This window comes from Miscanthus floridulus, chromosome 3, assembly GCF_019320115.1.
Source record: "Miscanthus floridulus cultivar M001 chromosome 3, ASM1932011v1, whole genome shotgun sequence".
Taxonomy (NCBI): Eukaryota; Viridiplantae; Streptophyta; class Magnoliopsida; order Poales; family Poaceae; genus Miscanthus; species Miscanthus floridulus.
Window position 1 is genome coordinate 116,109,311 of NC_089582.1, and position 12,669 is coordinate 116,121,979.

Sequence of the window (12,669 nt, forward strand, 5' to 3'; positions counted from 1 at the left end):
AAAAACCCGAGAGGGAGGAGAAAGAAGAGGAAGAAGGCTCGGGCAGGAAGGTTGGGGTCGGGTTAAAACACCACATCGGCGCCATAGATCTTGGCGCCGTTCTCGGCGCCAATAACCACGGCGCCAAGATCTACGGCGCCAAGATCTACGGCGCCAAGCTGCCTGCTAGGTCACCGCCACGTCTGCGTCGAGCCCAAGACCTATGCGTCAAAGTCTATGGTGCCAAGACGTGTAAGCTCGGCGCCACCAACGATGATGCCGAGCTAAGGGTTCAGATTTTGAAATCATACCTCCAAGGACATATTTGTGAAAAATTTTCAAAAAAGGGCTAAAAACAAAAAATCTTGTCCTCTCGTTCGGACGCGGTGTTGCACGGGTCAGCATGTGCAGCAGGCATGCATAGAATTGTTTTCCTTCCCAAGGCTGTCAGTGAATACAATTTTAGAAATGTATTCAGGCAACTTTGTATTCTTAAATGAAAATTTTTGGATTATGAAGAGGAACATTTGTAACTCAAATAATCACAGTGGTCTTTCAAATGGACAGCGTGGGGAGGTATATGAAGATGTAACTAGCCAGTAGAGAAAGAAAACAACGTTGCAATAAGTCTGATGGATGACATGAGCAGATTTATTTTACATGTCAGAGCAAAGAGTATATATAATATATCACTATTATACATTATTATGTTGCTCAATACGGGCAATTCGGTTTAGCTGTCCAGATATGGTACATTATTATACATACATATATGTATATAATATATCATTTATATTTGATGGTTCTAAAAAATATGGTAATCATGTTTATCTTAGCTTGATCCGTTTTCTACCAAATAGGAATACAATGGTATATAAAATGATATTCATGAATGATTCTAGCTACATGTAAAATATTAAAATAAAATATATACATTGTTCATGTGTCAATTGCCTCTGTAGTTGTTCTATTCACGATTTTATTTTTCTCGTTCTTATAAAAAAATCAAGCACAACTATTTAGGGTTTGTTTAGAACGCGTAAATTTCACATGAATCAGTTCGATTTCAAATAATAACGTAAGAATAGGAATTTTTTTCCACGTTCCAAACATGCCCTCATTTCTTTTGCACTTTTGTAATCCACAAGCTGGGGCACACGCACATCTAGACCTAGCGTGGCAAGCGCGCATAAGAACCAACAGGACGCGGCTGCTACGTCTGACTGAGGGCGGCAGGTTCCTAACGCGGCTGTTAGCTTGCTATATATTGTAGCAGGCGGCAAGTTCCGTGAAAGTGCCAATACTGTATTTTACCATTGCAACGCACATTCACGTTTGCTAGTTCAAAATAGAGAGACACGAGAGATGACATGTAAATAGAGACATGAGATATGAGATGCTGAGAACATTTTATACAAAGAGTGTTGATGCATTGTTGATGGCTAGGAACATGATGTTGATTTTTCCTTTAATTGAGGTATATGGAACAACTTTTTGTTGAGGTGTTGTGCGGATGTATATCCCTGTTCTACAGATCAATATTTTTATCTAGCTATTGGGATTTTTGCTAAGTAAAATATGAAACAATCTTGAAGGAATTTGATCACTTCTGCCAGTGTGAAAACACAACCTCACATTTTCATAAGAGAAAAAAATAAGTATGACACAACCTAATGGATTTGAATCTTTGGCCGAAAACATAAACCCTCATTTGAGATAATTTTGGTACTACAGCTAGCAAAAGTTTCACTTGCAGAACTCACAAGTGCCTAACCAATTAGGAGGAGCTACACTACACACAAGAAGGGTTTAACCAGTCAACCCAAAGTTTATGGCCGCCAACCTCATAGCCATTGAGCTCAACAATGACCCTCTCCCCATCCTCACATTTCTTAGATGGCTTTTCCAGAAGCGGATGAAATTCCGAATAGCCTCTAAAAGTACTCAATATTTCTTGATGCGGTTCAGAATCCCAACCGTCTCTAAAATTATATTTTTATAGGTGGCTCTATTAATGGGGTTCACAGTGGGCACTATATTGAGCCACCTCTGTTCAAAAAAGCTCCTATTTCTAAAAATCGTCTTTACAGTAGTGCTAACTTATTTTGAACTTCAACCATTTAACTTATAAAAAGCTATTAGCTGGCTCGCTATTGCAGTTTATAAAAGGTTGATGATTCAAACGGTAGCTTAAGTCACATCATCCTAATTGGATCCTTGACCGTTGACTAGAAGGGGAAAGGTTGTCAGGTTGAGGAGGACGCACCTTCCGACAGAGGAGCCCCCAATGGCTTCAGCTCGTAGACATGTCCATGCCACTCTGCCACATGCGCCGCGCAGTGCCGGGCGACGTCTTCCCTCCGCGTCGTCACGAAAATACTGTGTTATACGGCTGCCCTTGCTGTTTTCGATCCGGAAAACCTGGCATATGTTTTCCCAACTCGTCCTGGCCTCCTGGGCTCCGTCTCTCTCTCTAGTCCTTAACCAATGAACTATGAGTGCTCAGGAGATTGCTTTGCCTATATAATTACTTTGATGATCTGGCAAGCAAGGCGGGGATGCACGTTTCGTGTAACCGCATTGTCCAGAAAGAATACTTGCAAGTTTTTTTATGCAAGGATTGGGCAAAGTTCAGCCGAGTGCTGGTAGGTGAACTTCAAAGAAAATAACGTGAAATTTCGTAGGACCATCTACGTGCTCTTCAATGGGATTCAGCGTCCATAAAGATAAGAAGCTTGCTGAACGATACAGAGAATTACATGCGTTCGTGCACTTGGGACCATGTTTTGTATTGAAACATTTTAATCCTCTTAATGAAACATGCGTCAACGGACGTGTTCTCCAAAAAAAAAAAAGATACAGAGAATTACACATTCAAGTCCTTTCCCTTCTGACTGATTTCTTTGTCAGTTACAACTCAACGTCTTCATTGCATTGCTGTTATAGGCCATTTTTATGTGGCTTGATTGCTGCTCTTGCTGGCACAGTGCTACCCCTGGCTGATTCCAAGACACTGTCTCTGCATACCATCAGTCTCGATGGAGGAGAAGAATGACCCAAATGTTAGCGGGTGTGTAGACTAATAAAGTCTTTGCCAGCAAGAAGGGGGATTAAGGAGGCTATGAAGAAATCTATGGGCTACTGAGCTGTGATAGGAAGGGAAACTGCTTGATAAGTGAAGATAGAGCCAGCAGCCTCATTGTGGCTGGAGGATACCCACTAATACATAGAGTTCTTCACATTTTGAGTACAGTTGATGATAAATTGCCTACGCAATCGAAGTATGTAAAAGTCGGCTCAATTGCTGTTGTCCATGCATTGTTTCATGTGAACTCTAACTGTATCTATCCAGTTCCATCAATAATTGCGTCTAACATGGTATTCTGAATTACAATAGCATCTTAATCCACAACACCTGATTCCGAAATTCAATGTAATGAAAGCCAATGCTGTATTAATGCAACTATTTACATTTGAACATAAACAAGAACATACACAACTTATACAAATACATTCATATATGAAATAAGTTGGCATGGCGCATCTACATTGCTCAGCTGTCAGTGTGTGGAGTGGATGGGCTAGTAGGCACAATTGACTTGCCAATGAGGAACCTGGGGCGTTTATGGTGATCACTGATCTGCCTTTGCAGTATCTTCGTCAGGTTCTCTTTCTCGCCGCATTTCTTAAGAAGAAGCTCATTCAGGTTCCACAGGTCTGGCACTCCAGACAAGCCAGAACTATTGTCCTGTAGTGATGGGCACGTGTTAATCCAAAGTTTCTTAAGCTCAGGCATGGCGCCTTTGTCGATTGACACTTTCTCTATTTTCTCTAGCCCATCAATGTCAAGGAACTTGAGCTTTGGAAATGTACCAGTACAGAAATGCAAGGAGTCACCTATGTAGGAGTTCTCCCATAGGCCTAGCAAAGTCAGGTTGCGCAGGTCCTGAAGGCGCTCAATGTCTTTTTGATTCAGTTGTGTCCCCAGCAGCTTCACCTTAGCTAGATCATTGAGTGAACCGATCCAATTAGGTAGACTACTCAGATTCCCACACAGCCTTAGGGAAACAAGATGTGCTGGTACTTGCAGTTCACCCATTTGAGTGAGAAATGTAAGTGAATCAGAGCGCACTTCAAGCCGTTGCAGTCGCCTGAGTTCACCTATCGATTGACACAGATCGTGCCCTTGTTTCTCAGTAAGCCCTTCAACCCCTAACCTTCTCAAATTTGTCAAGTTCGTCAGCTTCTTGAGCCTCCCTGCCACACCATTTCCATTGCCAACATTGACCACCCCCAACATGTGCAGGTTCTGTAACTTCTCAATTCCTTCTGGAGCTCTTACACTCGCATTGAAAACCTTGCAGCACTCACCTTGGTTGCAGCATAGACAGGATAAAAGGCCGACTTTATGTTTGTCCTTCCCTGATCCCATCTTTTGCAGCAAATCTTTTGAAAAGTTGACTCCAGCAAGAAGATAACAGAGCTTCTCAAGTTTGGCAATGCCCCTGGGGAGTTGTGTCACCTGTGTGTCTTGAATGTCTAATGTCTCCAGATATCGAAGGTTCTGCAAGGAAGACGGAAGCTTAGAAACATCCGTTCCTCGCAGGCACAGATATCTCAGGTGTCGTAGCTCCCCTATATGCTTGAGGTCATCATTCTTCAGATTGATTGTGTCCTCCAGGTCAAGTACTCGCAACAGCCGCAGTTTTGGAGAGACGAGAGATGCAGGGTAATCCCCAAAGATTGTCAACGATCGGACATATGACAAGTTAGTTCTTTGCAGCTCCTCATCCCTCCCTTTCCATCTCGATACCACCAGGTGGCGTATCTTACTTTGTGGAATCTCATTGGAGTGCTTCTCGATGAGTAATAGTTGGTTCTCCTCGATGAACTTGGACAAGATGATCTTAAGCACCATGCTGTGAACCCGGCAGCGATCAGCTCTAACTCCAGAGATGGCCTTGGAACCTTGAATCATGCTTCTGTTAATGAGCTCATTGTAGAAACGGTCTCCTACAACATCTGCAGGCATGTCACGGTTCTTTGCTATGTAGCCTTCTGCCATCCACCGCCTGAGCAAGCGGGTGCGTCTGATCTCATGGTTCTCAGGGAAGATACTGAGGTACAAGAAGATGGATTTCAGGTGATACGGCAAGCCATCATAACTTGAGACGATCACCTTGGTGATATTGCGGAGGTCAGACTCCAACTCTGCCCCAAGATGTTCGTGCAGGTTCCTCCACTCTATGCTTGTTTTCGGCCTATTCGCTAGGAGACCTCCGATGGTAGATATGGCAAGTGGAAGCCCACGACATCTCCTTAATATATGGCTGGCTTGTTCCTCCATATCCGATGGCAAATCATAATTAGTCGTCTTGTAGACCTACAAATGATGGAATGAAACAACTAAATGAATATCCTAGAGAACAAAATGGACCAATGAGAATATACCAGACGACCCTTGAAAAAATAGAAATGTAGCAGGCTGTGTTATGTCAATTCTCATGCGTATTAAGTATCAATACTATACCCGAAACAAAAAGAACTGTAATTGGACAAGCTTATCCATTAATTGAACTTATGCAAGCTAAAGACCCAAGCTATGTTGCACACCATCGCAAAAATCATGTGTTTCAATGTATCCTTAGATGCTACGCACAAGCTATCCTTAGATGCACAAGCACAAGCACGACATATCCTTAGATGCTGCGCACAAAAGAAAACTTCAAAGGTTATACAGCCTTGGTTCTTGGTGGACAGATAAGTCTGGTGATATTTCACATATTCCAGGTTATGCATTTCGTCGAACATGGCGAGTGCGTTGAGCCATTGACGTGTGTGGACGCGTGCAAAACACAAGCTGGTCACTGAGAGACATATACACAGGGACAGGGAGCTCCGGTTTGGCCTCCAACAGAGACGTCGCCCCACCGGCCACCGGCCACCGGCCACCGTGGCCACTTCCATTGACATTTGACCACGAGTGCCCTGGCCATCATACCTTTCATCTTGGTTGATCAGAGCACATGACATCGCAGCAACCAGTCACTGTATGTTCTACGCGACTACACGCCCCTCCCTCCTTTCTGTTGCTCTCGCTCAGTGCGCACCGCGCAGAGGTGGTGCCGTTGGGATAGCAGAGCCCGTGGAATGCGGAATGAAGTCAAAGCACAGGAGGAGGGAGAAGCCAAACATTCTTTTATCGCAGTACATCTTTCTAGGCTTTTTTCCCCAATGGACAATGGTGATGGCCAAATGAAGTAAGAAAGTTCCCGCCTTTTCAAATCACCTAACATCTGATCGTTTGTTTACACTTTTATTAATCTGTCACAAGATAAAATTAATTTATACTGTAGTCACCGATAACACTTGATTTTTGCTATATAAATCCAAGGAAAATCTGGACTATTACATTTTAAATTAGGACTTGTTTTGTTTGCCCTTTTGTTTTCAAAAAAAAAAAAAACTTTGGGGCCTACCTCAAAAGCTAACTTTTTGAAAAGGTGTCCCTGTTGATAGATACGTTTTTGGGTTATAATATAACTTTTCGGTTTTGACTAGAAGCCAAAAGAAAGGGCTGTCCATATGCAATACAACTTTGGAATACATTGGTCCAATGGAAAAATCTCCCTGATCTTCTGAACAACATCGCTGTAATGGTTCGATTTGTACATGGTGGCATTGGGCGAGAGCTAAATTTGACAAGAGCCAAAGGAAGTTTGACTGATGAGCTAGTGATAGATCATTGGTGGAATTTGTTAAATAAGAGAAATAGGAGAACTTTTCAAAATTTGGCAGAGCAACCGGACGAGGTGGTCTTCATGATAAAAAGATGTGACTCAACACTCCTTAGCGATGTCTAGAACTCATATTAGTGGACTTTTTAGTTGTTGTTTGGACTCAACTCTCATGTATGCGTTTTTCTTGTGGCGCTCGTTCAGGTTCGGTTCTTTTTTCTTAGCTAGTTTTTCTAATACGAGGTGCATACATAGTTTCCTGTAGTACTACCTCTCTTTTAAACGGTAAGTCATTCTAGTTTTTCTAGATATATAACTTTTGCTAATCTTTTGCTACGTACTAGATATAAGTTATGTCTTATATATAGCAAAAACTATGTATCTATAAAAGGTAGAATGCTCATAATTTAAAACGAAGGGAGTAGTTAATAGATTATTATAGACAAATAGAGATTATAGATAGATATATGTGTATTTTGTCGAAAAAATGAACAAAAAGAGACTACGATGAGTATTTTTTTTTGTTATAGGTATTAAACATATATTTTGTAATGCCTATATTTGATTATGTTTGTATAAAATATCAGCAACATTTGTATATCTAAATAAATTTATTATAAAAAAATAGATTCAACTATCTATCTAATGGTACTATTTATGTACTATAAATATTAATATTTTCTTTTATATATTTAGTCAAAGTTAGATATATCTGACTTCTCAGGAAGCAAGAATGACAAATAAAAAGGGACAGAGAAGGTACATGCTAAGTCAGACCATCTTCGATACGACCATTTAAAAAAAAACTAATATTTATAATATCAAATAAGTACTATGACTTTTATTATATTAGCAAAAGTACCCGTACGTTGCAACGGGTTGTCCACATTCACGATTATGCTCTCGTTGTTCACCAACCTCCATGCTTGTGTATTGCCTACATGAGAAACTGCCTCGCCCTGTGCATGAGCTCACTGTGCAAGATGAGCGTGCCTAGTCTTAGTGTTGCTAACATGGAGGCCGTTCGCGTCGGCACATTTGAATCTATCTTGGAATTGGACTCGTAGTGTGTTTAGACATGCGCTTCTCTAATTTGCCTAGGCGTAGGAGGTCTAGAGATTTATCTAACGATCGTGTCATGCATTTCAAGCAGTCTTGTGATAGGACTATGCATGATGCTCTAACATTTTTTTCATCCACCGTCCTTAACTAACTCTGTGAATGTAGAAACAGTCTTTGTTGGTCTGTCTATATCCCTCCTATTTTATAATGATATATTGGTTCTAGATAGCTAGCTACGATTCGAAGGTAAATTGGAACCTTATTATTAAGAAGGAAGAAGCAGAATCTGATTAGACCACGAAGTGGAAGTCGTACTTGACTCGGATAGAAGTCCTACTTAACTACTGTGAGACGTATTTGAGATTGAACAGGAGCCTTACGTCTTACATGTAAGATCATGGATGATTGAGGGCTCATATAGCACGACGTGTATATCGAACGGTTGTTATAAAGGGGTGTTTGGATCTGGCTACTAAAATTTAGGAGATGTGTCGAGAGGATGTTGCGTGAGGTGTTCGGATACTAATAAAAAAACAAATTACATAATCCATGAGTACTGCACGAGACAAATTTTTTAAGCCTAATGAATCCGTCATTAGCACATGTTTACTGTAGCAAAATATTGTCAAATCATAGACTAATTAGGCTTAAAAGATTCGTTTCGCAAATTAGTCGCAAACTATGCAATTAGTTTCGTAATTAGTCTATATTTAATACTCCATACATGTGTCCAAACATTCGATGAGACATCTACTAAAATTTAGGAGGGGCAACCAAACACCCCCTAAATGAAGAGTTAGATCACGTATGACGAGGGGCTCATATAGTACGACGTATAGATCAAACTGTCATTATAGAGGGAGAGCCCCTAAGAAAAACTCGCTCTTTTATAGTGTGAAAATAAACATATAATTTCTTAACGCATCTATTTGAAATCACTATTTTTTGCAAGGAATTTAGAACTATTATTATTAATATTATTTTTATACGAGTTTAGTTAAATTTAGAATTTTTTTTTTGAATTAGACTAGATCTTATCTTAGAATTTTATTTTTGGGATAGAGGAACTAGACCGTATAGGAGCATGGGTAAGGACGCACCTTCTGGTAGAGGAGTCTCTTAGACTCCTTACTAAGCAGTGGCTTGAGCTCGTAGATAAGCTCCTTGTTCCCCTCCGCCACATCTCCCGCTCCAGCGCAGTGGCAGTGCCGGGCGACGTCCTCCCGCCGCGTCGTCACGATGATACGGCTGTCCTTTTCGTTGCGGAATCGAAAAGCCTGCCATATATTTTCCCACTCGTCCTGGCTAAGTAGATCGTCCACGATAACCAGGTATCGCTTATCCCGCAGGTGATCCTCGATCATGTGGCCGTGTGGCACGGCGAGCTCCTTCTTTAGCCGCCGCTTGAACACGTCGGGGTTGTCCAGCGGGTGCGGCACCGTGATCCACGCGCGGCAGTCGAACTCGGCGAGGACGTCCGGGTCGTTGTGCACCATGCGCACCAGGGACGACTTCCCCATGCCGCCCATCCCCCACACCGACACGACGCGCAGCGCGCCGTTGCTGACTGAGAGCAGCTTGGTGACCGCCTTAATCTCGGTGTCCCGGCCGATGATGTCCGACACCTGGAACGCCGCCAGCTCCGCCGAGTGCTCGTCGTGTTCGTGCAGCGCGGACGACGACTGAGCTTCCGGTACGCCAGCGGCGGGGCCGACGGCGATCTGCAGGTACCTCTGGTGGCGCTGGTTCAGCGCCTCGACGCTGGCCTTGAGATCCCGGATCCGCTCGGCGATGCGGCGGCGCTCGGCGATAGCGCCGGGGAGCCAGGAGCCGACCCGCGAGGACGACGTCCTGTCCGCGTACAGCGCGAAGTCGAGGAGGCAGTCCTCGACGTCGTACGCGAGGTCGCGCACGTGCTTCACCCAAGTCTTCACGATGTCGTTGCGCACGGTGGCCTCGGGATGGGCCGACACCACCTTGAGGAAGGACTGCATCATCTCCATCTCGTTGCGGATGAAGTCTACCTCCTTGGGGACCCCGATGAGGCGCGCGACCTCATCGGCGATGGCAGAACCGGCGCTGCTTAAGACGCCGTCTAGAACCGACCTCGCCAAGCTCACGGCCGTCGCCTCCATCTCTCTTCTGTCTGTCTGTCTCTGTCTCTGTATGTGTGTTTGTTGTTTGCCCCAACGAGCTAAGCGGGAGCATAAATAGGTAGTCTCAGTGGCAAACGCGCGTTACTAACAGACCAAAACACGTTGATGACCTGCTAGCTAGATTGTCCTGCAAGCTGATAGCGATTCCCGTGGTGCTCTACTTCGATTTTGCTTCATCTTAGGGAAGCCTTAGATCGATGTTATGGTCACCCGTGACTCAGATCGGGGATTTCGGTGCGACCATCCAAGTTAGTTCTCCAAAAGTGCACCGGGTAAAAAGAAGATTTCTCGTCACATCAAATTTGCGGTACATGCATGAAGTACTAAATGTAGATGAAATCAAAAACTAATTGCACAGTTTGCTTTAACTTTACGAGACAAATCTTTTAAACCTAATTAGTTAATGTTTGGATAATAATTCACAAATACAAACGAAATACTACAATAGAGAATCGTATATTATACAAAGTTTGCAGCTGAACTAAACGCGCCCCAAGACAGTTGATGCAGTGCCCCACAGTTTTGCAACGTGCGCTAGGTACACTGTCCGTGTGCTAGTAGTAGGTAGTACGTCGTACTCCGTAGTACGTACGAGTGTATGACTACTGAGCTTCCAAGAAAAAGATGAGGTGGAACTCCAAGCCCCCTGTAGTACTATTCTTCGTGGCTTGTCGTTTGTTTTCTTCCGTGGACTTCGGATTTTGCTTCGTCTTAGGTCTATTTCGCAGAGCTCCTCTGCAGCGTCGATTTTTAGAGGAGTTTTGCTAAATGTTTTTTTTTTAAAAAAAACTATTTTTAGCAAAAAAAAATAGAGGAATCGAAACTATTTTAGAGAGTCTCTTAGAAGACGTCCTGCTAAACAAACCATAGAAAGAAGCCTTACCCTAGATTTTAGGGTCATCGTGACTCGATCAGGGATTTTAGACGAGCATCATCCAAGAAAGTTCTTTGACAGTTCATCATGCTGATGGAAGGCTGCTGATGCAATGCCACATATTAAGTTTTGCAACGTGCGCTATATATGTACACTGCCGTGTGCTAGTGGGCAGGAGTATATGACTACTGAGCTTCCAAGAAAAAGATGAGGAGACTTTTCCCTGTGTGCCATTATAAAAGATCGTAATTCTCTGTGTGTCATTGGAAAAATTTAACGGTCTTCAGCGCCACTACTCTAACTTTTTCGTGTCTTCCATGCCACTTCCGTCAGTTTGGGCTCTAACGCCGTCAAACTGCAGGTGTGAAAAGACGAAAATGCCCTTAAGTTCAAATATGTTATTTTTTTGAGGATCTTAACGACTTCAAATGAAAAAACTTAAAACTAGAAAGTTGTAGATTTCGTCGAGATCTATAGTTTTCATATAAAAATTATTTTTATTTAATTCCGTAAAAAAATATGATATGATATGATTAATATATCTTAGAAAAATCATATTTTTTTGCGGAATTAAATGAAAATAAATTTTATATGAAAATTATAGATCTCGACGAGATCTACAACTTTCTAGTTTTGAGTTTTTCATTTGAAGTCGTTAAGATGCTCAAAAAAAATTAATAACATATTTGAACTTAAGGACATTTTCGTCTTTTCACACCTGCAGTTTGATGGCGTTAGAGCCGACGGAAGTGGCATGGAGGACACGAAAAAGTTATAGTAGTGATGCTGAAGACCGCTGAATTTTTTCAAAAACACACAGAGAATTACGATCTTTTATAATGGCACACGGGAAAAGTCTGAAAGATGAGCTAGGTGGAATTTCAAGCCCCTGTCGTACTATTCGTGTAGCTTGTCCTTTGATTTCTTCCGCGGACGAGGACACAAGTCGGAAGCACCCTCTTTGAAGGACGAAAGTAGTACAAGTTTGACTCTGTGTGGACTTTCTGACGAACAGGAGGCCTCCATGTCGAGTGGTAAACAAGGGTTACATTTGCGTGCTGTTCGGTCGGTGGTTTTTGCGGCTGATAAATCGGCTAATGTTGATTTATTATGAGAGAAAAATATTATACCATGATTGATAAGCAGTTCAAACGAACGAGGCGTTAATTTGCTAGTAAACTATCAGTGACCACTACACTAATATGCATTTTGTGTGCATATATATAATATTCTTACACAGAAACAATTTTCGGAAATGCGATCTTTTTTTTTTTTTGCAAATGTGGCTCAATCAGGAGCCACCTCTATAGTGGCTGGTGAACCAAGTCGCCTCTGAAGATGCATTGAAGAGGAGGATACAAAGTTAGTCGTCTCTATAAATGCATCTTCAAAGACACCACCTCTGAAAATGCTAGGATTTGTAGAAGCGACCGATAAGCCAGCCATTAGAAAAGATCCATTTATAGAGGCGGCTCTGAATATCATTTGTAGACACGACTATATATAGAGCTGTCTTTACAATGCTCCAAGATATATATGTAACACCTCTTTCTTTCTCCTCAGAAAATTTACTATAAGCCGAGGAGGAAGGAAGAGGGCCTTGGGCTACCTCCCAAAAATTACAAATCTAAGGTGGGATGGTTTTGGTTTTGATTCATGTCATGGGTTTGCTTCCGCGGCAATAATCTAACGATACGGACGTGGTCGATGCGTGGGCCTTTGGTGGTTTAGCACTCAAGACACAACAAATTATCCTAGTTCGGACATCTAAGCCCTACGTCTAGCAGTGGTGTTCTTCGCGTTAGAATGCTCAAATCGATTTTTTACAATAGAGAGAGAGGTGGTAGGAGAGCACTATGCT

General features: G+C 42.4%; 1 protein-coding gene across 1 annotated transcript; it reads right to left on the reverse strand.

The window, feature by feature from the left end:
• Positions 1 to 2,856: 2,856 nt before the first annotated feature.
• On the reverse strand, positions 2,857 to 9,943 carry LOC136542160 (disease resistance protein Pik-2-like). The gene is made up of 2 exons (XM_066534470.1): positions 8,879 to 9,943; positions 2,857 to 5,362 (listed from the first exon to the last, which is right to left on the reverse strand). The coding sequence occupies exons 1-2, from the start codon at positions 9,911 to 9,913 to the stop codon at positions 3,533 to 3,535; spliced, it is 2,865 nt and encodes a 954-aa protein (XP_066390567.1). The 5' UTR covers positions 9,914 to 9,943; the 3' UTR covers positions 2,857 to 3,532.
• Positions 9,944 to 12,669: the final 2,726 nt, after the last annotated feature.

Excerpts from the sequence above, each read along its gene's own strand:
- LOC136542160 (XM_066534470.1), bottom strand. The coding sequence starts at position 9,913 with ATGGAGGCGACGGCCGTGAGCTTGGCGAGGTCGGTTCTAGACGGCGTC. Across the intron at positions 5,363-8,878 it reads AGAGACTCCTCTACCAGAAG|GTCTACAAGACGACTAATTA; the intron begins GTGCGTCCTTAC and ends CATCATTTGTAG.